A 26,639-nucleotide genomic window follows, 5' to 3' on the forward strand; every position below is an offset into this window, starting at 1 on the left:
TCTGTACATAACTGTGTTCTCGCGTCGGTCTCAACAAATTAACCAGTACATTAACATCAACATGAAAAATTGTGACCGTATAGTGATTCAAACGAAGAATTGGCACAACAATCTGTATAATTTACACTTTCAAACATAACAGACACTAACAATTTATACACATATTAAAAAGGTGTCCCCAATTGCATCACGTGTGTGACATGGTTGTAGTGAGCCTCAGTAAGTGACTGAGCATACAAAAAATGCACACAAAATAGTGCAATAATATACAGAAGGGTATTTTACATGCAAAACAGTGCGTAAACGTCTGTACTGCACAACACATGAACAATAGCGAATGATTACACAGAGAAAAGGTAAGCTTTAATCTTAAACTATTCACAAAAAAGATTAAACTGAGCGCAAAGTTAGTTTCACTACAACGATGGGAAGCTATACACAGAAACAGCTGGGTGAAATGTGCAACTCAAATATGATCGATTATCATCATTTTTGTTGAACCATTACAGATGTGCGACTCACCATTACAGTGTTTTTCTTGCGTCTTTGTAGGGCAGACATGTCCAAAGTCCGGCCCGGGGGCCAAATGCGGCCCGTGGTCAAATTTCATCAGGCCCCCAGCCTCTGTAATAAAATCAAGAATGTCTGGCCCGCTCACAGACTTAATAAATTGGTCAGCAGTACTGCTACCAGCATATGAAGTAGCTTACACACTAAATGCTGCTCCTCATATACCCACTAAAAGGCAGCAGCACTCTAAGCAACATTACCCTGTGTGACCCTTTACTCCCAATTTTCTAAAATGGCGACAATCAACAAAAAAGAACGTTGACTGCGACGGCTGACACTTCAAGGATAGGTGGAAATTAGACTATTTCTTTACTAAAATACGCAACAACTGTGTCTGCCTCATTTGCAAAGAGACAGTCGCTGTTTTTAAAGAGTTCAATGTGTGGCGATATTACCAAACAAGACACGCTGACATGTACGACCAGATTACAGAGAAGATACGTAGCGAGTAATTGAAGCAACTTGAAGCTGGTTTAATTTCACAGCAGCAGTATTTCGAAGGAGCCCGAGAGTCGAAAGATAACGCTAGAAAGGCTAGTTGCGAGATTGTTGAAATTATTAATTAAAAAAATAATAAAGCAAATGTGACACACAGAATGGCTTGCTAAAATTTGCTTAAATATATTGTTCTACGTAAAACACGTCAGCCAAGGTCGGCCCCCCACATTTTTACAACACCAAATCTGGCCCCCTTTTGCAAAAAGTTTGGACACCCCTGGTGTAGGGTGACCACTTCCAAAAGGTCAAAATGGAGGACATATTAAAAAAAATAATACATCAGACTTGCGGTGTATTTTCATCAACAATAAAGTTTTGCATGGTTTATAAATCATATGTGTGTAACTAAATGGTAAAAAAAATTCTTTCAAAGTGTTTATCTGTTGACCACATGAGTCACGTAGTGTATTTAAACCACTCTTATTTGATATTTGTTACGGTTCTGAGTGAGCGGGAAATCCAAACGCAGAGAAGGCAGGTAAGGTAGCAGGGGTAACAATAGTTTATTGCAAAATACAAAAACACTCTGTGTCCAAATGATCAGGCAGTCATTTGGCGAGTGAGGAGGTGAGATGTCAAGGGAGGCGAGAAATAAACAAAGACAAGGTGAGCTGAACAGAAACAATACACATCTTGGATCAAAGTGAATGCTAGAGTCACAAACTCGTGGAGTTGAGTTATTGATCTGGCGACGAAGTAAGGCCAGGGACTGGCTTAACTAGGCTGTTCCTAGTTCCCTAGGTCCCAGGCTCACCCATATGTCCAATCCTGCAATCAAGACACACACAAGGAAGAGGAGCAAGGCAGGGAGCAGGGGTCCTAACAATATTTGACTTTTTCTCAAGGCATTTTTTTAGTACATTCTTCCTGTATGCATCTAAACAAAACAAGCTGAAAGCACACGGTAGTACTTAGGGTGTCAAATTTGCCATATGTAGAAGTTTCGCCGGTGTAGAAATTTTTGGCAAAACAACAGTATTAACAAGGAACATTTGTAACAAAATTTTTAAGAACAAGAATTCTTTGCGTAAAAACAATGTGAGCATTAAATTGCTCAAAGAAAGTGACGTCTTTATAGGAGGAACAACTTTACAAAGTTCAGCTGCAATTATTTTGTTATTCAGAGGCGATGAGGGTTCTCGAAAAAATGTTTTCAATGTCGACGCACCGGCTGCTCGCCTCTGTGTTTTATGTTTCACGCTCTCCGTGTGACGTTGTACGGCCGCTTTGCCCCTGCTGCTCACGTCACACTGGCAAAGCGTGCAGAAACCGTGGAAAGAGTCTCGACTGCTTTTGGTGAGGAAATCATGCTCTTTCGTCCATTTAGAGTTAAAGGACGCCAGTTTGGCATGTTTTGGCACTGTTATAAAATCTCGGCGAGGAAACGATTTCGTCAGACAGCCACAGGTAAAGCTTTGTTTTCATTTTGTTGAATCAATGATATAGGACGTTTTTAACTAAAGCCACTCTTGGCCAATCATGGACCAGTTGTGACAACCGTGGGGTTGAGTTGCGTCACATGAACTAAATCGCGGCCTGTTTTCTTGAAAAGCCGGCTAATGGGTTATGCCGGACGCCGGACACATCAATGAAAAGGCTGAGGGTCCATCATAAAACCAGCCAAGTGGTCACCCTACGTCTGTGCACGTCTTCCCGCGCTAGATTCCGCACGTCCCCTTTCGCGAGCGACTGATGTAATGTCACGTCCGGCATAATTTTAGTATTTACTCCGTTACATATACAGTACATACTCCATGCATAAAATTTTACACATATTTTACACACACTTCTTCTCTTCCTGGTTTTGGATTTCCAGAAACGTAGCCTACCTTCAGTCATTGGACAATGATTACTTGTCACGAGTCTATTCAATGGCTTCAAATGGATGACTGGCACCTACATTAACCCCACGCGCACCCCCGGGGCGCAGGCGGGGGAGGCCATCGCCACGGTAGACAGGCAGCGCTGCAAAGTGCATTTAATTTGCCTTCGTCAAGCGGCTAAAACGACAGGATTAAAAGACATACGCCGAGGAGAAGCATGCTGAGAAAATGGACAACAACTAGAAGAGGACATAAATAAAAAAACATATGGCCTGGGGAAGAAAAAACATGTCTTGCAAAAATGACTGCTTGTTGAATCAGAATGAAATAAACCTACAGGTAATGGGAAAAAAACCGTAACATTGAAAGTAGAAAGAACATGTTGATGCTACGACAGTAAATGCAGTAATATTGATCAAGAAAACGTGTGTAGTGTTTGAGACTAGTTAAATCAGGGGTGTCAAACACACGGCGCGCGGAGTTGTTCTGCCTGACAGGCATGTTGCAGCCCATTTATACTGAACATGCAAAATCACATGCTCTTAGTTTGATACTTGCGCTGTAAAACCGTGGATTTGTGTGATTGAGTGTGCGTCAGTCCCGATTACTAGTCCCGATACTACACTTGAAGATGATTATTGCGATATTTGTATATATACTTTAGAAAAAAAAACAAATCAAAACAGATATAAGTACGTTAATATCAATTTATTCCTGAAAGCTCATCCAGAAAGAAGTAAAAATGTTTTTGTTTTATGTTTGAACAAAATATGGCTTTCCATATACTGTATTGGCCTGAATATAAGACTGTTTTTTGCATTGAAATAAGACTCGTCTTATATTCGCGGTTTAGACATTATACCCATTCACGACGCTAGATGGCGCCAGATATGATTGAAGCGATGGTCTGTCATGACAGATCTCAGCTACTCTCAAGTTTAACCAGTTTGCATTATTTTATTGCAATGTTTTTCCTTATTCAGATTTGTTTCAAGACTACAGTTACAGTTAGACTTCACTTTGATGTTACTGCAGTTATTGCAATTTTGTTGTTTTATCACAATAGATTGGTTTATTTACATTTCAAAAACCAGAAGCCATTCATTTACGAATGTGATTGCACTTTAGTTTACATATTTAAATGTTCAGATATTAAAAGTTGAATGAGGCAAAATAACATGCTTTTTCTCTCAAATATATTGTTATCATTGTCATTTGTTTCAGATGTACTGTAATTATTTTCTGTATAAAAATTAATTTGGTGTTCAAAAAGTCTTTTTTCAAACTTGAGTCTTGAAAAGGAGGGGGTCGTCTTATAATCAGGACCGTCTTATATTTGGGCCAATACGGTAACATTATCTTTTTTTTTTAGTGCAAACCTGCATTAGTCCAAATCTGCCTAAATGCAGGATTCTAAATACTCCATGCCTCCGTTTTTGCAGTTAAAGCCAAAATGAAAAACTTCAAATTTCAGAAATAAAGAAGGGCTAATTCGAGCAAGTGCTAGAGGACGACACAAATCTCTACTCGGATTAGTCTAATGTTGTTGTTACGTCAGCAGACTGCGATGCAATGCTGCCAACTACTGGACAGAAGTAGAAGTGCAGCCATTGAATTGTTTATTTCCACCAAAAACACACCCGTAAGGATCAACACAGACGGTATTTGAATCAATACGAGAATTGCGTAAAGTAATGTCACGATTTATCATAGAATCGATTTTTTTAACAACCCTACTTCTTATATAATGAGACATTCCCTGGTCACTTTGTTTTCAGCAGAGGCGGGTAGAGTAGCCAAACATTTTACTCTTGTAAGAGTAGTGTCACTTCTGAATAATATTACTCAAGTAAAAGTAGTCATCCAAAGATTTACACAAGTACAAGTAAAAAAAGTATTCGTTAAAAAGAATACTCATGTCATGAGTAACATTGTGAGTAACTGTTTAAAATGTCAGATTTTTCTAAACAATTGACATATTTTTTCTCAGCACAACTTAATCTATATGAACTGTCGTTACTATGCTCTACTATAACTTGTTACACGACCTTATTACGCCAAAAAAATGACACATAAATCATTGATTTCAGACCACAAAAACACTATCACCCATTACCAGTCCAAAGAGCATAAGTGCCCTCTAGTGGAGAAAAAAAATGGTTACCTTTGATTGGTATAATGGAGTCATGTGTTTGTTGTTGCGATATCTCAATTGGTAAAACTGAGACAGCCAGTCGGCATTTCTGGGGGGAAAAAAATCAATATGTAGATTAAAGGGTAAAAAAATGAATAACTCTAGTGTAGTCCAAAGTAGCAGAGTAAGTGTAGTGTTTCTTCACAAATCTACTCAAGTAAAAGTTAAAAACATTATGTGATAAAACTACTCTAAGAAGTACATGTTTCTCAAAAAGTTACTCAAAGTAAATGTAAGGCGTTATTACCCACCTCTGCTATTCAGTCACCCAAAATCAACAGGAAGTGACCTGTAAATTCCTAGAAATCAAGTGGGAGTGTCCCAGAAATTCCCCCAAATCAACAGGAAGTGATGCACAAATGCCTTAAAATCAACAGGGAATGTCCCAGAAATTCCCCAAAATCAGCAGAAAGTTACTAAAAATCAATATATTCTACCGATAATTATGATACAGTAATCCCTTGTTATTTACGATTTATGGGGCCAGAACCCCCCACGAAAAGTGAAAAACCGCCAAATAGGATTTGCCCCCCATCACTATTACAATAGGGAAGTTCCCTATGGTGCGCAGCCAATCAGCTCACGGAATAAAGCCACTCTTACTGGCGGTCTCGTCGTGTCGGTCATAGTAGGGGGTTAATTTGATGGTGGTCTTTTTTTTTTCATCTGTCAATCTCACACCAGGAACGAATCACATGTCTTGGATGAGTGGCCGTGAGTAATTACAAAGCTCCTGAGTCATGCATAGTATGTTTTGCTGCGAAACGTTCTCTCTCGCGACTGAAAATGAAACAACGCATATTTTTTTCTTTCTTTTTTTTTTGAATACTTTTTAAAACTCAGCAAATAACTGAAACCACAAATTTCGAAGCGCGAATTGGCGAGTGATCTCTTCTCTATAATTGTACTGTCATATTTTGAGATAATCATCATTGTGAGCCATGTATCGCAAATCGTATCATTAGCTACCCAGGGGTTCCCATCCCTACTAACAATCATATAATTCAATCACATTGTCAAACTCTCTCTGATTGATTAAATTTAAATCCACATTAGGGAATGAAAACTTTGAAGAAAGTGAAGGAGTTGCAGCTCCGCTTCCTTCCCTAGCGTTGTCTCTAACAAACAAGATGACGGAAAAACATTTTGACAGATTTAGCTCAGGAGCACTTTAGATGTTGCCTTCGACTCTTCCGTGAGGAGAGAGTGAATCGAGATGGCTTTTTTTCCCCCCGCTGTTGGCTAAAAGCAGAAACGTACCAATCTTTCTATAGAACACCTGTATACGGTTGTACAGGTTTTCTAATGATGGATAAGTATATGGGCTACAAATATGTAAATGTGTAAGTTCATAAACTTTGTAAGCCTTGTTAATTGAAATGTAGTGGACGTCTATCGCTGTCAATGGCAGGCAACGAGGTATTACATTTTCCTAGTTGATGTTAGGCATGTCCCTGATCGCTATCATGTCATGTTCAATGGATCAGAATATGGTACAAAAAAAAAAAATATCATAATCGGGTTTTTAAAATGTATTGTTTAAGAATGCAACAATTAATCGAGTAAAGTCGATTAATAAATTTGTTGCCAACCAATGTGATAATCGATTTTTGCCGGCGGCTACGAGTCCAGTTTGGGTCCCTGTTTGTGTGTAATGTGAGGCTGTTCGTTTGCACCAGTGATTAGAGCAAGCGAGAGGGAGTTCACTGCTACACTTAGATTGAGTATCTGAATCAATAATATTACGAAGTGTCGAGAGTTAGATTGTCTTTTGTGTTGTTAGCACCAGTGTGCCTCTTTCACAGGTGAGTAAATTAAGGCAATTGTATCGTTTTTACTGGTGCATGATAATTATTGGTCCGATTATTATCAGTCCGATAATAGGAATTATGACGTCATCCCGATAAATCCAATAACATTATTAATAGGACCGATATTAAGTACTGTGCTGGCTTTACAGTTTACACCATGTATGGGAAATCAGATGACCATTTGTGGGGCATTGCTGCCACCTGCTGGTCAGAATAATTCGCTGCATCTATTTTTTGTTACAGTAGTTTAGTTTATTCACTTACACATTGCGGTGTCTAGCGGTAGCATTGACAATCGTGAATGCTTTCTGTTACGTTTCCGCCTAGGAAATATATGTCTAAGTATTTTATGTTTACTATAACATATGGATGTGTATTATATGTTTACCTCTATGGTGAAGGGTCATATGTGCAGAACTTCATAAGTTGTTGTGTTATAGAAGCCAGCCAATGTTTTAGTAGCTCAAGCTAGTGTGCTATGCTATACATATAATAGTTGTGTATATGTGTATTGTGAAGTTTGTTGTATATTGAGTATTGAATACGTGTATTTTTCTGTCGTACTTTCACAATATTAGGCTCGAGCGTATGACGTGGCACTCGCGAGGTTTCCGCCGCTATCGCCATTGTGGAAGCGAGAAACATAAACAGTGAGGCATTTCAACACAGGCCGCTCTTTAAAAATGGTTGGAAATTATTGTGCGGTAAAGAATTGCAACAACCGATCGAATAGAAAGGAGAATGTACAGCTCGACGGAACACCATTGAGTTTCTTCCGGATCCCTACATGGAGAAAAGGTGAGGGAAAGGTCATATCTGAACTTACCAAACGTCGAAGAATGGCATGGGTGGCCTCAATCAGAAGGAAGGGCATAACGTTTGATTCTCCAGTTACACACAGAGTTTGCTCTATGTACTTTCACTCCGGTAAGTTAATTTCGTTTGTTTACGCAAATTTCAGTAACTTTATGCCCTAAGTCGGCCTGTTGTTAGCTATAGCTACAGCTAAACAACTAACATGCATACATGTGCATTGTCTTCATAAGACATAATTCCTTTCGTTGCTAAATGAAAAAGCTGTAATATTTTGACGTGAGAGAGTGGCAAAGAATTTGTACACAGGCTACATTTTCTGCAACAAAAAATGTGTACATCCGTGGTCACAGACTAATGTAAACACACATTGCCTACCTTTGCTAGAAACATGGTGTTGCCGTTTGCTATGGTCATAATGTGCAGATCCTGCACCCATCCGCAGCAAAACTGTTCGTAGCTTTGTAGCGATTTGTGGTTTTGGAATTGCTGATGAGTGTAGTAACATACACCAAACACTAAATACAGCATGATGTCCATTTCGCGTAGTGGTGGAAGCTTGTCGACATCTTTATTCCATTTGTGTTCGGCTTGCTCGTGAGGGTCAACATTGTTCACATCCTTAAAATTGCTCACATATCTGTCCTTCGCCGTGGTAAGAGGTTTGTCTGTGTATCGAACTGGCAAGTTTTCCCTACATTTTTCCATCTTTGGCACTCGTAGTTGAATTGTATTTGCCGTTAAGCTTAAATGTCCCGTGATGCAGACGGGCTTCCGAAATGGCTCGTTGTCGCAAATCTCGCACGATCCCGTGCTGCTGTGACGTAAACGCTCGAGCCTAATTAAGACGAGTGTCTTCCCATAAAAGCAAGAAAAGACCAAGCCTTGTGGTTTATGGAAGTGCATTCATTTTTAGCTGGCTGTCGGGCAGTGCAGAAGTGAAATGCACTGTTTTGTTCATGTCATTATGAAAAATCTGGAGAGATTAAAGGCAAATCTATTTTGAATCCACCACTATTTTTTTTTTTTTTTTTAAACCTCCAGGTGTTCAAAACTCAGGTTATACATTTAAAAAATTATATATTTATCATTGGTTATCGATATCGGTATTGGCTTTGAGGAGCAGGAAGTTATCGATATCGGTATCGGTTTCAAAAAATGGATATCGTGCACCCCTAATTGTTTATATACTTTGTTGATGAGACGTTACTACTTAGCATGGAGCACTAACTAGTTAGCGATTATGCTAATCAGTGTCTTAAGTGTCCATTTATATTGTGTTTTGGAGAAGCATATTAGCACTTTGTACTTAGCAGTTATTGTTAGATAGTAAAGTTGTCTAATTTCTTTTCATAAAGAAACCACTCACATAAAACTACTCATATAACACAGGAGTCGGGAACCTTTTTGGCTGAGAGAGCCATGAACGCCACATATTTTAAAATGTAATTCCGTGAGAGCCGTACAATATGTTTAAAACTAAAAATACAAGTAATGTGTGCTTTTTATGTACGGTAATTTCAAAACTCTCAAGTACAATAAGTCTCTGAATTCTTTTGAACAAAATTGTTATGCTGTTGCTAATTAATGATGAGTATTTCTTACCATTAATGCGAATGCTGGTGCTGCATGGTTTTGCTGATGGCGTTGTAGTCTGGTTGATACTTGGGTAGGTTCAGCTTCATGCAGGCGTTGAAAAACTTATGCACGGAGCACCATCAGTGCGCACCGAAACAAGTTTATTCATCGGTTGATTTTTTTCTTTAGCGAACTCAGTGAAGGACTTGAATAAATCCTTGCCTCTTTTTGTCCCTTTCCTAGTCAAAACCTTGCAATCCCGCTGAACTGAGATAAATAGCTCACGTCTGTTTTGACTCATCCAAAGCGAGAGAAAAAACGGTGCCGCATTTATGTCCTTATGTCCTGCTGAAAAGTACGATACCCGTCGTGTTTTCTTCTTTTTGCCATCTTCTCAAAAGGGTCTCTAAAATTAGATGGCAACGCGGAAAACGAAACTGAAAACGAGGACATTTTACTTCCTGATCTCACGCACACGCGCACAGCAAAATACGGCAACCCCACTTGAACAGTGTCTCTGCCTCATCTGCGTTGACTATGCGATTGATAGATAGATTGATAAATAGATAAATAGATAGATAGACACAGTGACTTGTATGTTTGCCACTTTCTGACTAAAATTACTGCGAACCGGCTGTAGTATATGGACTACATATCCCATGATCACCCTGGGCTCATGCAGTCAATGGCATGGGACTTGGGGGATCTAACGTAGTACATCTAGGTTGCTATTTGATAATATCTAGTGCAAAGTGCACGAGTGTTGTCGGAGCATTAAAAAAGTTAACACACGCTGCAAAAATCACGTCTGCTCATTACTGCACAACACCAACGTCGACATTTCGCGCAATGCGCAAAGGAGTATAACGAAACATTTTTTTTTTGTGTTTAATGATTGTAAAGGGCTATTATATTGTATAATAACTTGTGATTGTATATTGAATTTATTAATAATCTATTTACATATTCTTTATAATTGATTCCGCATGTTTTCCTCAAGTCTTAAGTTTCTGATGTTAAATTGAGTGATTTATTAGCAGTTGAAAACTTGCAGTAAACTAAAAAAAAATCAAGTTGCTATTTTGGTCAAAAACTTATATGATATGTTAAATATTGCTATTAATCCTGAAAATATAGGTGATTATCTCTGCATTTGGTGATTTTTGTGCATCTAGTGTATAATCTGACACTTTAATAGCCATTTTAATTTGTGTTATACTTATATAAAAAAAATAATTAATCGAGATTTTATACTTTTTTTTTTTTTTTTTTTTTAAATAATTAAAGATTTGTCTGCGAGCCAGATGCAGCCGTCAAAAGAGCCAGATCTGGCTCGCGAGCCATAGGTTCCCGACCCCTGATATAACAGCTTTCAACACAAACTCCCATTCAAACTGTAAATTGTCATACAAGAGACTGTGCTTTGAAATTGGATTTGGATTGTATTTATGAACAACTGTTTGAGAAAGAAGACTGATTCATTACAGTATGCCTCCTTCTCTTTGCCCACAAGAAAAAAAAAAAAAAAAATTCCAATCAGCGGCACTCTTTTTTAATTTGAATGAACAGGACTTTTGTCTGATTTGTGTACTGAAAAATAATTTTTATGTTAGATACTCAGAACCTTTATTAAAAACTTTAACAAGTTACTTAAAACAGTACAGTTGTAGACTACAGTTACAGTAATTTTCGGACTATAAACCGCTACTTTTCCCCTCATTTTGAATCCTGTGGCTTATAGTCCACTTCGGCCTTTTTGTTGATTTATTTGGGTTAATAGGTAACACTTCATTTGACAGTGTCGTCATAAGACTGCCATAAGACCGTCATAATTATGTCATGACACCATCATGGGTAATAATGAATGCTTATGACTGATTAAGTGTCATCCGTCAAATTATGTCACTAACTCCATTTATGTCCAGTTCGGAACTTTTCCATCCATTCAAAAGTGAGATAATTTGCCGGATGACATAAAATGACATCTGTCATCAGCATTCGTTAATGCTCATGGCAATGTCATGTCATAATTATGATTGTGTTATGACAGTCATATGTGACTGTCAAATGTGTTACCAAAATACCATAACTAGCAATTAATGAAACAACTGGAACAGTAACTGAAGAAATAATTAGCATAGAACATGAATTTTGATTGTACAATTACATCTGTAGCGCTGCAATGCATGATAGGAGGCATGTTGAACAACGACAGTGTTGACAGCAGAGGATGACCGTCTCCCTCAAATGACTCTTCTTGAATCAATGAAGCTTTACAGCTAATTAGTTCAAAGCAAAATGGTGGTTCATCTAGTCTTATGACTAGGGGTGCACGATATCCATTTTTTTGAAACCGATATCGATAACTTCCTGCTCCTCAAAGCCGATACCGATATCGATAACCGATAATAAATATATAATTTTTTTTATGTATATTCACCCGAGTTTTTGAACACCTGGAGGTTTAAAAAAAAAAATAATGGGCAACATAGACTTGTCGTCGATCTCACCAGAATTTTCATAATGACATGAACATTATTATAATGAACAAAACAAAGACAAGAACAGTCTTGACTTCAAATAAAGTGCCAATATTTATTTTTTCAAATAAATATAATTTGAGTCAATCACAATCAATTAGTCAATATAATTGAAGATGTGTTTCCTGAACAATGAGCACTGAACTAAAACATAAACCCAACAGGTATTGTGCTTTGTCATCAGATAAAAATATTTGGTGCTACAGGAGACTGTTGTGGTCTTGGTCCATGAAACAACTTTCTTAACCTGGGAGACAGGTTAGGACAGCAAGCCTATCAATAACCAAAAGGCCTCTCAATAACATACTAACTTATAACTAACACTGTAAACATTATATAGTAAGGTTTATCACTCATTCCTCATAACAAAAATATTGTAGAACAAAAGGATTAATGGCTTGCCTTATAATAATCAATATAAACGGCAGTGAGTGAACCCCTATTCAATAAAGTATGAGGTTTATTCTCTGCATAGTATAAAATCCTACCAAGCATGCTGACAGGACTGACATTACACGACAACTATTATATGTATGTATAGCATAGCACACTAGCTTGAGCTACTAGCCTTAAGCATTGGCTGGCTTCTATAACACAACAACTTATGAAGTTCTGTACATATGACCCTTCACCACCGAAGTAAACATATATTGCACATCCATATGTTATGGTAAACATAAATCCTTACAGACATATATTTCCGAGGCGGAAACGTAAGTAACAGAAAGCATTCACGATTGTCAATGCTAACGCAAGACACAGCACTGTGTAAAGTGAATGAACTAAACTACTGTAACAAAAAATAGATGCAGCGAATTATTCTGACCAGCAGGTGGCAGCAATGCCCCGCAAATGGTCATCTGATTTCCCATACATGGTGTAAAGTGTGGGCCAAATTATAAATGCAGGGAATTATTCTGACCGGCAGGTGGCAGCAATGCCCCGCAAATGGTCAACATTTCCCAGCCAGCGAGCACAGTTCAGACTGTATTATCGGTCCTATTAATTATGTTATTGGATTTATTGGGATGACGTAATAATTCCTATTATCGGACCGATAATTATCGGACCAATAATTATCGTGCATTGCACCAGTACTTATGACAGTCTTATGATGCTGGTGTCAAATAAAGTATTACAGGTTAATATCTTTTGGTGTAAATATCCCATAATACAGTGAGGACAGCTGCGGCTTATAGTCCAGTGCGGTTTATTTATTTATTAATTTGCTACTGTATGTAGCGGCTTATACTGTAGTCAGGTGCCCCTTATAGTAAGAAAATTATGGGGTTAGAAAGCTGGAATGAAATATTATTTGAAGCAAATAGTCATACATTTTGTCTTCATTGTTACTAACAACATGTGTGAAACTTCGTTATATTGTGAAGGTAAATGGAAAAAGTGACATTTATCAGATGAATTGATTAATCGTTTAAATATTCGTCCGATTAATCGATTATAAAAATAATCGATAGTTGCAGCCTCAGTGCAGTTTTTTCTTCATATTACCCACATAAATCTGAAAAAAAGTTAGATCTTCTAATAACTTATTTCTGTTAACAAGACAGCTCTGAACTATGCTTAAAAATAAAAGTACTATTTTTATTTTATTTTGAAGTATTAACTTAATAATGTTTAGGTGAAATTCTATTGCGGTTTTAGCATTTTACATTAGTAGCACTAAGGACTGCTAACAGCATTTTACAGCAAAAGGTGGGGGGGCGACAAATTGCAAAATTTTCGAGAGAGGTGCTTTGATCTACTCAAGGACCAAAATAGTCATCAGTTGCGCACGGTTACATAAATGTGCTACATTTAATTAGCGCCGGCATCACTTGGCACTCCGCAATCATCCTTATTCAACCCCCCGCTTCTCTCGCCAAATAAAAGCAGGAGCTTCGCATCTCGGGTAACATTGGCAGCATCCTGACAGTTTTTTTTTTTTTTTTTTTTTTTTCAATATTCTTCTCGCTCCAAATGCCAGCCGACAGTTGCCATGGCGACGGCGGGGCGCTTGGGGAGCACGATTGCAGATGTTCTCCACGGTGAAAGTTAACGCGGGGAGGGAAAAAAATGCAAAAAGGAAGACTGAGCGGAAGGGGAATTAGCGCCTGATTATTGTGTTTGAATAGTAACCGGTCGCGGCTAGATCATGATTTCATTAGCCGGGGACGACAACATACAATCGGTGAATAATGGAGTTGCCGTGTATTTGAGTTGCACCACTTGTAGTTCTGTTTACATTTTTAATTGGCTGACATAGACGGCGATAGAAGTCCGGTCAAACCAACTTTTTTGCCTGGTTTAACTCAATGGTGTTAAATGTGTGGCCCGCGGGCCAGAAGCGGCCCACCAGGGGTTTCATTTAGGCCCGCGGGGTTGCACGTTGTAGCTCATTCATATTGTAAATACCGAATAACATGCTTGTATTTTGACGTTGGCGCTGTAAAACAATGGAGGATCGAAAGGGGGGCAGTATGAAATATATAAATACATCAAAATAAATACTTAAACGTGTCATCAAAAGTGTCATTAATTCATTAAATTACCAGCTGTGCTGCAGCACTTCATAAATTTATTTCATCTTTCAAGCTCACCCTTCAAAGTCAGTCATCAAGAATCCTGAATCAGACAGTTTATGACTTTTTATCCACCCACCAGGGCTTCCTGAGTCGACGGCTCAAGGGCTCCATCAAGCGCACCAAAAGTCAGCCCAAGCTGGACCGCAACTCCAGCTTCAGACATATCCTGCCGGGTTTCAGGAACGTGGACAATGACAGGTGAGCTTGTCACGAAGCAAAACCAGAGCTTCGTTCTTTTTGAATGCGCAACACGGGCTACTTTTACACGGGCATTTATATTCGGATTTATAGCCTGATCGGGAAAAAATGCTTAATGTATGCTAGAGGTGTGATAATTTATTGAAAAGTTAATATATACTCTAGCGTTGTCCAATATTATCGGCTAGCAGATAAAAGCATTTTAAAATGATATTGGATAATATCGACATCGGTTGTTCATTATTGTTTTGGGCCAATATGCATATGGCAGAGCTATCATGTCCACGTATTGCCTGCCTGTGTTGCTGGTGTTTTGACGCCCCCAGCTGGCGCTAGGTGTAATTAGTTCCGGCACTTTCTGCTGACGTAATCCTATGTCGACGTGAGCTCATTGCAAATTGAGCTAAATAAACGAGCCAACATCTGCAGCAAATTTGCCATAGCCGTTCCTGCCATATCACTACGTTGTTTGTGCTTTATATAAGCATCGGTTGTAAGTTACATTTTTCCTTTATTCTATATTCATGAACGTTGTGTAGTTTATTGGAAATGTGTATATTTCATTCTGTTTGAATTTGTGGTTAAATATGGTTACATTATTTCATTGCTTGCAATCTGTACGAACAGTTGCTATTCAAATTGATTGACATGTGGTGCATACTTTGCTTTATATTGAGGCTTTACTCCATATTATTGACACAATGTTTTGTTGTTCATAGTTTTACAAAAAGTATCAATGCTCTAATCAAGAGAAAGAAAGGCAATTCAAGTTTACTACAGCGTCTGACCTCTCTTTAGAGCCTGATTTGTTTGCTATCTGTCAATTTGTGTACCCCCCCCCCCCCCCCACACACACACACACACATTGAATCAGGATCAGAAGGGCTTTTATTTTCATCATACGAATGTAAGATGAGATTGAGGACAGAATAAGTGCCTTATTGGCACTTTGCACTATTTTGATTTCCAGAATAAATACAGTGGCGCAATATAGGCACTTTTTCCATAACTTCAGTTGAAGTTGTTCTCTTATTTTCCACAGAATATTTATTTGGGAAAACCTTGAAGTTGTTCCATTGATCATTATTAAAGCATCAAGTGGGGCATCGCAATACAATTAGCCTTAGTATGTCAAGTCCACGACCGCATATATCGGTATCAGTTTGATATTGGTAATTGGCATTTTTGGAGTTGGACAATAGAAAGTCAATTATAAAGTCGTTATCGGACATTTCTTGTACAGTGGTACCTCTACTTACGAAATTAAAAGGATGTGGAAGTAGTTTCGTATCCTGAAAATTCCATAAGTAGAGATGCATTTTCCATGTGAATGACCTAATCCGTTTCAAGACCCCCTAAAATTCGGACATAAAACTTTTATGATGCATAAAAATGCATCAAAAAATGTAACAAATAAAAATCTAAAAATCTGTTTTGCCTAATGTAAAAAAACAGAGCAACAGAGTAGAGAACAGAGTAAAGAATAAAAACTAATACACTCATGGAAAGCTGTTGGAACACGAGGAGCAATTGAAGAGGATGCTGTAAAACACAGATACACATAGGCAGAACAGCTATAAGTACAGTATGCTCAGTAAACTCTTGGAGATGCGAGTAACAGCCATACTGTATTTTTGCCTTCCGTATCCTGACATTTCTTTCGTAACAAGAGGCAATATTTTCCCATTGAGGTGTTTCTTCATCTGAAAATTTTGTAGGTAGAGACGTTCGTAAGTAGAGGTGCTCAACCACTGTAATATATCGCGATACTTTGTAGCGTATTATCAATGTACTCCCGCCAAGAATCAATATATCATTTTAAAAATGTGTCACTGTTTAAAACAATAAAATAACCAACAGGTTGATACCAAAATCTGCCAGCAGAAAAGTGTCTATGTTAGCTCATTTTCACTTCAGAGTAAGGCAATTTTGTTGTGCCAGTTGATGTTAATCAAGTGTTAATTATTAATAAAATTAATTTAAGGTAATTGGCTCCAAGTAAAGCTTGTCATAATTTTATCGCATCAGGTGGGTCGGCTCTCAAGCTCAATGAGGACCAAGTCGCATCTCCAGGTCCTCCTCTGAGAACATGGGCAAAAAAATTATGTGCACCCCTGCTTATATACTACTTTGGAGACGGCGGTCTCCTATTGGAGTGGAGATGATGAAAATCTCCCGAGAGGCTTTCACCCACGCTGGGAAATGGGACGCTTGCAAAATGGGAGCATGGCGCACTGCGAGAGGAGTCGGCATCCCCCCGCAGGGTGCTGATCGCGGTGGTCGGGAGATGATGAAATGAGGGAGGAGAGATGGAGGGAATTTCATAACTGGGGGAAAAAAATGCCCACTGTTATGTGGATACGCAGGACGTTTGATTGCTTATGGAGTGCTTTTTCATACAAACAGCGACGACATGGCCTTTGGGTGTTTTTTTTGTATTTTGTTGTTGGTTTTTTTTCACCAAACCCCCACTAGGCGGACTCACGGAAGCGAGCCAAAGATGAGAGGCAGAAGCAGCTGGAATCCGAAAATGAAATATTCATCCATGATAATCACAAGCCGGACACTCGCTGGCCATATCTATATTTAGCGCAACACAACACTCACATACACCAAAAGATATGATGAAAATCCAAAGTCGGAAAATGTCGATTAAGGAAAGTTCTTACCTTCGTGAAGTTAACCCCCAATGAGAAACAAATTTATATCATTTTAAAAAGGATGTCAACTGTTTGTCCTACGTTTGTGCTTGTTTGTGCTGTAAAAATCTTCATTCGTGCTGCTATCATTTTTGAGGTATTGAGATATTGATTTCGAGTTACGTCATTTTGTCACGAGGTGCGTGGATGGGGTGAACCCAAACGCAGGGAGGCAAGGCCGGTGGTGATCAACTCAAAAATGTTTTAATGCTGATGACAAAACTCAAAGTAAGAACAAAAGTCAAAAAAAACAAAAAAACAAAGTACAATCCAAACTAATGAGGAGAACTAACAAAGGACTAGGATTCAAAACTTAATTGGCTGGAGGAATAAAAACACGAGGGCTTGGACAGAGAAGGCAACACTGGGATGGACATGAATTCCACAATGAACCAACAGAAACCAGGACCTTAAATACATAGACAAGGTCACGAGACAATGGGGTACAGGTGGGTGACACAAGAGGAAGCGGATAGGTGGATACACAAGGAGCAGTCACAACATGTGAAATCAATGGATAATCACATGACAAGATATTAATTTTGAGTGATGACGTCTATCGCGGCCCCGCCGTCGCGGCTGATGGAGTGTACCAACTCGCTCAATAGCAGAGGAGTGTCCCAATTACTAGCGCAAACGTAGGACAAACAAATGGCACCCCTTGGGTCCATTTTGGAATAAATAGGTGCTGCGAGTCACGTCATCACTCAAAATCAATATCTCATGCTGGGGCTATCTAAGAGAGAGCCCGGACACCCTGTGGAGGAAACTCATTTCGGCTGCTTGTATCCGGGATCTCATTCTTTCGGTCATGACCCACAGCTGGTAACCATAGGTGAGGATAGAAACGTAGATCGACTGGTAAATAGAGAACTTTGCCTTTTGGCTCAGCTCCTTCAGAGTTCGCATCAGTGCAGACGCTGCACCGACCGGCCTGTCAATCTCCCACTTCCTTCGACCCACACTCGTGAACAAGACCCAACGATACTTGAACTCCTCCACTTGGGTCAGGTTCTCATCCCCGACCCGGAGAGGGCACAATACCCTTTTACGACTGAGGACCATAGTCTCTGCTTCACACTCGGCTGCAAACCACTGCAGTGAGAGTTAAAGATCATGGCTTGATGATGCCAAAAGCACCACATCATCTGCAAAAAGCAGAGATGCAATGCTGAGGCCACCAAACCGGACCCCCTCAATGCTTCGGCTGCGCCTAGAAATGCTTTCTATAAAAGTTATAAACAAAATCGATGACAAAGGGCAACCTTGGCAGAGTCCAACCCTCACTGGGAACGAATCCGACTTACTGCCAGCAATGCGGACCAAACTCTTGCACCAGTCATACAGCTTCGGAGTTCCCCAGATTTATTATCATAATCTGATTATTTTTAAAGTTTTCAAAAACACTAAATACCAGTCTTTAAAAATTGTAATAATTTTTGGTTTTCTAAACATATCGTTAGCCTCATAGCATAATTTTCTGAATCATATTTCACTGGAAACGAATTGGGGAAAAAAAGGGGTTTTTTTTAGATATTGTTTTGGTTTCTACAAAGTGTTGTGATTGGCCAAGGATATAAGGAGATATAAGGATATAAAGATATAGGATATACTGTATATCACGGTTATGCAGAATTGAAAAGAGCATAAAGTTGGGCAGATATCACAATTTGGCCAAAAGTATTGGCACCCCTGCAATTCTGTCAGATGATGCTCAATTTCTCCCAGAAAATGATTGCAATTTTACACAAAACTCCAAAAATGCGCTGGGCAAAAGTATTGGCACCCTTTTAAAAAATAATGTGATGCTTCTCTGATATGTGTAATGAACACTACTTGTTACTAACCTGTGGCACATAACAGGTGGTGACAATAACTAAATCACACTTGCAGCAAGTTAAAATGGATTAAAGTTGACTCAACCTCTGTCCTGTGTCCTTGTGTATATCACATTGAGCATGGAGAAAAGAAAGAAAACCAAAGAACTGTCTCAGGACTTGAGAAGCAAAATTGTGAGGAAGCATGGTCTACAAGTCCACCTCCAAAGACCTGAATCTTCCTATGTCTACTCTGCGCAGTGTCATCAATAACGGTAAAGCCCATGGCACTGTGGCTAACCTCCCTAGATGTGGACGAAAGACAAAAATTGACGAGATTTCAACGAAAGATTGTGCGGATGGTGGATAAAGAACTTCGACTAACATCCAAACAAGTTCAAGCTGTCCTGCTGTCCGAGGGTACAACAGTGTCAACCCGTACTATCCGTCGGCGTCTGAATGAAAAGGGACTCTATGGTAGGATACTCAGAAAGACCCCACTTCTGACCCAGAGACATAAAAAAGCCAGGATGGAGTTTGCCAAAACTTACCTGAGAAAGCCAGAAACGTTTTGGATGAATGTTCTCTGGTCAGATGAGACAAAAGTAGAGTTTTTTTGGGAAAAGGTATCAACAGAGAGTTTACAGGAAAAAAAAAAAAAAAACACACAAAGCCTTCAAAGAAAAGAACACGGTCCTACAGTCAAACATGGTGGAGGTTCCCTGATTTTTAGGGGTTGCTTTGCTACCTCTGGCACTGGACTGTTTGACCATGTGCATGGCATTATGAAGTCTGAAGACTACCAACAAATTTTGCAGCATAATGTAGGGCCCAGTATGAGAAAGCTGGCTCTCCCTCAGAGGTCATGGGTCTTCCAGGAGGACAATGACCCAAAACAAACTTCAAAAAGCACTAGAAAATGGTTTGAGAGAAAGCACTGGACACTTCTAATGTGGCCAGCAATGAGTGCAGATCTGAATCCCATAGAACACCTGTGGAGAGATCTGAAAATGGCAGTATGGAGAAGGCACCTTTCAAATCTCAGAGACCCGGAGCAGTTGGCCAAAGAAGAATGGTCTAAAATTCCAGCAGAACACTGAAAGAAACTCATTGATGGATATCGGAAGCGGTTGTTCGCAGTTATTTTGTCTAAAGGTTGTGCTATCAAGTATTAGGCTGAGGGTGCCAATACTTTTGTCCGGCCCATTTTGGAGTTTTGTGTAAAATGATAATGATTTCATTTTTTTTCCCCATTCTCTTCTGTGTTTTTTCATTGCAAGCAAAATAAATGAAGATATTCTTACCTAAGCATTTGTAATTGCAATCATTTTCTGGGAGAAATTGAGCGTCATCTGACAGAATTGCTTAGGTGCCAATACTTTTGGCCAGCACTGTATGCTATGAGGCTAACGATACGATAACTTCATTGCTAGGTGAATAGTGGGATGATTTAAAAAAAAACAATGCCATTTTACGGTATATACATTTATATTGTTTCACAAAAGAAAAATTATTCCGGATGTGTGAAATCTGTACCTTACTTTTCTTAACATTCTTAAGTAACGTTATAAACTGCACATAACATATCACAATATCACAAGGCGCGACAGATTTATCTGGACTTGAGGGAGCTTTGGTCCCGTATATTGCGGTCACGAGTGTTTACACGATTTAATAACTCCAAATGTCATCATTTTATTGGATATCCAAATGGATGCGGCACCTCCACCCCAAAAGTGGACCCGTTCACACAGACACATATGATGTGACAGCAATCCAAGTCGAATTGTTTGCTTGTCTCGGACTGAGCTGATGAAATATCTTGTTCTAATGAAGGTGAGACGACATGTATACGTATTAACAAATTAGCCGTAAGCTAGCCTGGCAAGCCATCTTGACTTTGGCCATGTAGAGGTACCATATCGACTAATCCAACCAAAATGACTGGAAGTACCCCGTCCGCCATTGCTGGGTTGTGCCATCCACAGCACACACAGCCAGCAAATGCTCGAATTGCCAACCGTCCATTGAAAAACGTGATCGTCCCGTATTCAGAAACAAAAGTACGCGTCCCGAATTATCACAAGCCATTCAAACAATGGTCCAAAATTGTGGATTCACTATATAAGGTATTATATAGTGGATATGGAGTCACAGCGAAATCCGAACACAGTCTTTCATCACCATCATTAAAATGTGAAAAGAAGCAGTATCGGCATCACAGCCCTCAGAAGCGCGACGGGGCTGTTGTCGTGATGGAGCATTTATTAAGCTTCAAACAGCGCTCTTATCTCTCATCCTTCCCCTTCTGGGGCCCCATGTCTTTTTAAACATCCTTTTAAATTCGTAGTTTCCGAGAAGCAACTTTAAAAAGAGGGGGAGAGGGAAAAAAAAAAAACATAGAAAGTTAAGGGCGTCGCAAGTTGAGTGCAACTAAGAGAACTGATCCAATTTTAGGTTATTGCTCTATAAATAAAGATTTCTTTACGACGAATAATGTACATATATGGAGGAAAACACTCAGGTGACTTGAAATTCCGCTCTGAGACTCCCAATTTGGCCAATTTTCAAAATTGTCCGATATGCATGTGTGATACATCATTGGAAAGCTTATAATCTCAATTTTCTGGGGGAAGAACAATTTTGAACAGGCGGGCATTTTTTATAAAAAAATGTTTTTTAAACAGCCAAACCCTATCGAGAGGTGAGAGCACACGAGAGTAGAATTACAGACGCCATAACTTTAACGAGATATTATCGCGTACTTACGTCGTTTCGATCCAAAAACTCCATGTATAATGTATCACTGAGTGTCAAGACACAGCTGTGAATGGCTGGATTTTTTGGGGATTTTATGGGTGAAACATGGTAATATAACAAGGGTCGAAATGCAGAAATCGCAGACATCAAGGAGTGGTCGAGATTTTCTTTATCATATATTTACCCTTATAAACGTTTTTTTTTTTTCCCAATTTTTCTTTGTTTGGATCGATTATTTATCATCTAACATATCGGAGAAAATGCGACAGTAACAAAAAAAATACAATTAAGCGATAGTTATGACTTTTTTACAGACACCATTTTTTTAATTGTGACATAATTTGTTTAAAAGTTTATATGTGAGTGAATAATTTTTTTAAGTTGTTTTTTTTTAAAACGAAATATGAGACATCAATTAATGATTCTAAGCTAAAAATGACAGACATTTTGAATGATAAATATAATGACTTACCTTCGTTTTATGGCTGGGTTGAAACAAAAGCGGTTGCGCGACGTCTGTAAACGGGGGTATTCAGGGTAAAACGGACAAATTGAAAATAGTTGTGGGCTTAATGTGCCATGAATCTGCTATGGCAGCATATCGACATATTGTTCTATCAAACACAACAGTTCTTTTGGCTTAAAAAACAGCAGTTTCTTTTAAAGAGGAGTGCAAGAGCAGAAACTGCTTTTTCAGTCTTGTCTGTGTTTTCCACCATATACAAGAATTTTATCCATTCATTATACCACTGAAAGGTGGCATGCCTTTGCTTACCTCTGATTTTGAGGAATTAAACTAATTGCAGCTTTATCCAGAGCCTGCGGTTAATAGCTTTCTTTTTTTTTTTTTTTTTTTTTTTAAAGTTATGCATTAATTTTATGCTATTAAATAAATAGGCTTAATACAATTTAGCCCTGTCGCTACAGCAAGCGGTTGAGTGTCAGCACAGCTGAGGTAAAACTGCAGAAAGCCTTTCAAGGTCAGGATTATTTTCTCCTTAATTTAATTTAGCAGTGTTCTGTCCAACTGCTTACACTACTAAATTTGATATGTACTGGCTGTAGCTAAGGGTATGTCTTTAGAAAGATGTGGGAAAACATTCATCTGTCCATTCAACATCTTCCGCTAATCTGAGGTCGGGTCATAGGGGCAGCAGCTTTAGCAGGGAAGCACAGATTTCCTTCTCCCAAGCCACTTCATCCATCCGCAACCTCGGCATACGTCAGAGACAGCGTCAGAAAAATCTTTCATTAGTAGTAATTAGAGCTGCAGCTATCGAATATTTTAGTAATCGAGTAATCGACTGAAAATTCTATCAATTAATCGAGTATTCGGATAAAACATTTTTTTTTTAGGTAAAAAGCAATTATTCATATAGATGAGAAAACAAGACATTTCATGTATTATTGAACCGTTTTCAGTCAATCAATGTCTTTATTTTCTGTGTACATTGTTGAAAACAGCCAACAATTGCATCTCAAATGTGACTAAAAAAAAGACTAGTTCACAGCTTTCACTCCAAAAACCTTTAGATCTTATGAAAAATATATATATTTCTTACCTGAAAATGTCATGACGCTGGATAACACACATGACTTAAAAGTTAGGTGTTTTTCCTACGTGTTTCAATTGAATTTCCACTTGTGTCAAGCTATAAGTTCTAGTTGAGTTTTAAGTTAGTCTAAACTGTCAGTCTTTATAGGATTTTGAGTTTTTGCAGTGTTCAAAATAAATGCTGTGCTATATTGGAGCACATTAGGCACCAGTGCTACTTGGTGTTTTATCCAGCAATGACTACTGCTGCTACTACTACTTAATGTGGTTACAGTATGTAATGGGTTATTGTACGTTATAATCATAAAAATAGTCCATATAGATATATTTGTGCTAAAAAATAACATTATTAAAAAAAAAAAAAAAAATCCAACGAAAAATATAAGCAGTTACTCACAATGTTACTCATTACTTGAGGATTCTTTTCACCAAATACATTTCTACTTGTACTTTAGTACATTTTTTGGACAACTACTTGAGTAATATTATTTTGAAGTTACGCTACTGTTACGTGAGTAAAATTTTTGGCTACTCTACCCACTTCTGTCAGTAACCCAAAATCTACAGGAAGTGACATGGAAATCCCCCAAAATCAACAGGAAGTGACCCATAAATGCCTCAACAGGAGAAGGAATTGACCGGAAAGCAACAGGAAATGACGTGAAATGGCCCAAAATTGCCTGGCATTGGCTGCCACTGACGGCCATAGTTTGAAGTGGGAGGGATGGCAGCGAATAAACCCTCCGGCTTTAAACAGATTGGACGTCTAGTAGTAATAAACCTAGGACGTAGGTTTGGTCTCAACATTGGCAGGGATGATATTACTGTAATGCACATAATGCAAACAATTATCCAAATAAGGGACGGCTAGCTAGACTTCGTTGTTCCTTGTGGAGGCTGGCCTGACCGCAGTAGTTTTGCAGGTTAGCAAGTTTAATGTTACGCTAACTCTGATGCAGATCGGACTTTCAGGAGCAAAATTAATAGTGTTTCCCCCACTTCCACAACATTGGCATCTTTTTACATGACTTACAGTGGATGCTGCTGGCCGAAAAAAAAAAAACTTCTAATATCCCTTCTCTCCAAAGGGGGCGGAGGAGGTGGCATGTTGTCGACATGAATCTCTTGGAGCTGTGTGAATATGTGTGTGTGTCTTTGTGGCGGGACAGGGGGTCAACTCATCAGCCAACCAAACGTTCGTTTGGATGAGGGGTGGGGACCAGCACATTCAGTGAGTGAAAAGGGATAAATGTACTGTACGTCTGAATATAATGAAAAGAATTCCTTTAATAATGGTAGGGTCTATTCTAGCATTACAACATGTGGGAATACAATCTAAATTACCTATATAACTGAACTCTTAATATAATGCAAATAAGGTTGCTTAAAAGTTGGTGGGGACAATTTGAGCATCCTGAAAAGTTGGTAGTGTTATGTTCCTACCGTCCCCATGCAAACCTACGCCCTTGTAATAAACTCATTTCAATTTACAACAGAAGGATGAAAAGAGCTTGTCTTTCTATTTATTAGTTGTTTTGTAGAATATCCCAGAATGATTACATGACCAAAGTATCGATAATTGTTGTATCGCCATATCTTGAGCCTTGTATCGGAAATAGTATTGTATCGCGAGCTACACAGTGGTTCTCACCCCTAGTGCAAAGTCTGTAAAAAGACTTTTGTTCAGTGATTTTCTTCATCAGAAATTGTGACATGTTTTTGTCTTAAATTATATTTTTAAGGTCCTAAAAAGCATTAAATTTGACTTTTAAAAGGGTGCAAGAATCCGGTTTATGTCCGTGCTCGTAGAAGAATGTGCACCATGCACGTGCTGCAGTAACGCTTTAGCCCGGAGGTGGCAGTCACGAGTAAAAACCATCCAGATAGTCCTTTTAACAGGTCATCTACAACAGTGTTGTTTTGGTCAACGGTGACGTTAATTTTTTCATGACGATGACGTCACGATGACGTGCTGAAAACGTGTCTCAGGAGACTAAAACAGTGATTTATGCCATTTGTCGTCTGACGACATGAGAACGAAATGAAAATTCACCATAGTTTCCGTCATAAATTAACAATGTGTGATATTTTCCTATTGTATGTGTAGTAAGAGCGCATTTAGCAGTGCTTGGTTGTGTCACTCGTGTGATGTGCTGATGGATGGATTTTTTTTTAGTCTTTCTTTTGTGGTGACCACTGCCTCGTGGCAGAGTTCGCCTGGGGAACTTGTGTTCCTGGGGGGAACTGGTTTGGCCGTGGGCGTTTCCGTGTGGGACACTGGAGTGTGCGGGGGACGCGAGCGGCCAAGCGCGGCGGCGCAGGCTTTGCTTGGCGAGCAGCACGGACTCAACGGCATTGTCTGCTGCACTGGTGGTCCCAGTCGTTCTGCTCGGTCGTCCGCCGCCTGTTATCCTGGACGTCCATTTGGTTGTCTTCCGCCGGCTGGATTTTCAGCTTTGTGCTTTGGAGCTAAGTTGAATCAGAACCCAGAGATGTCTCTTGTGAAAAAAAAAACGTAAAAGACATATAAATACATCTTTGGGACACTGAAACAATTAAAAATAGAACATATTTATACGTTTTTGGGAACAAATGAGTTAACTGATGCAAACAGATCAAGAAAACAGTACTGGCTCAAACTAAAGCGGGATTAGTCTTCTTCCTGCTGATGATTGCTCAATCCTGCTACATTATGGCAGAACGTGGTACTACACTGAAAGGCACACAACTTCAAATATAGGAAGGGTGCAACCTATAAAACAACATACATATTGTATTTTATTTTAATTCATCTCCGGTGTACTGCATTGTGTTGGTGTGCATGTTAGTACCATTTGTTCAGAAAAGAATGGGGTGGATGATGTCATGTTTGATGACATCATTGAGCACAGACGTGCAGGGAGTGGAGATTAGCAGGGCCCGAGCTCTCACCACAGCTGACTTTCGTCCGTTGGTGGTGCTTCTAGAAATAGCCACTGTCAGGTTACTTCTTTATTTTATTAACTGTTCAAATTGGACCTGATACTCACATTCTACTGAATATAAACAAGAACAGCTGACTTGGGAGGGCAAACTGACAGTTGACAGGACAAAGAAGAGCACCAGTAGAGCCATACAAGGGGGAAGGAGAGCGGTTGGGGGCAGCTCTACACTGGCCCATAGACGTGTATGCATAGATTTTATTGGTTAGCCATTTTAGAT

General features: G+C 39.1%; 1 protein-coding gene across 9 annotated transcripts in view; it reads left to right on the forward strand.

The window, feature by feature from the left end:
* Positions 1-26,639, forward strand: part of LOC130905857 (disabled homolog 2-interacting protein-like) — a 198,875-nt gene that overhangs the window by 99,023 nt on the left and 73,213 nt on the right. For all 9 annotated transcript variants that reach the window (XM_057819595.1, XM_057819597.1, XM_057819596.1 and 6 more), the window contains one exon: positions 14,489-14,607. In XM_057819595.1, coding sequence (XP_057675578.1) covers positions 14,489-14,607 — 119 coding nt within the window. The remainder of the gene's footprint in view (positions 1-14,488; positions 14,608-26,639) is intronic.

Source organism: Corythoichthys intestinalis, chromosome 17 (genome assembly GCF_030265065.1).
Source record: "Corythoichthys intestinalis isolate RoL2023-P3 chromosome 17, ASM3026506v1, whole genome shotgun sequence".
Lineage (NCBI taxonomy): Eukaryota > Metazoa > Chordata > Actinopteri > Syngnathiformes > Syngnathidae > Corythoichthys > Corythoichthys intestinalis.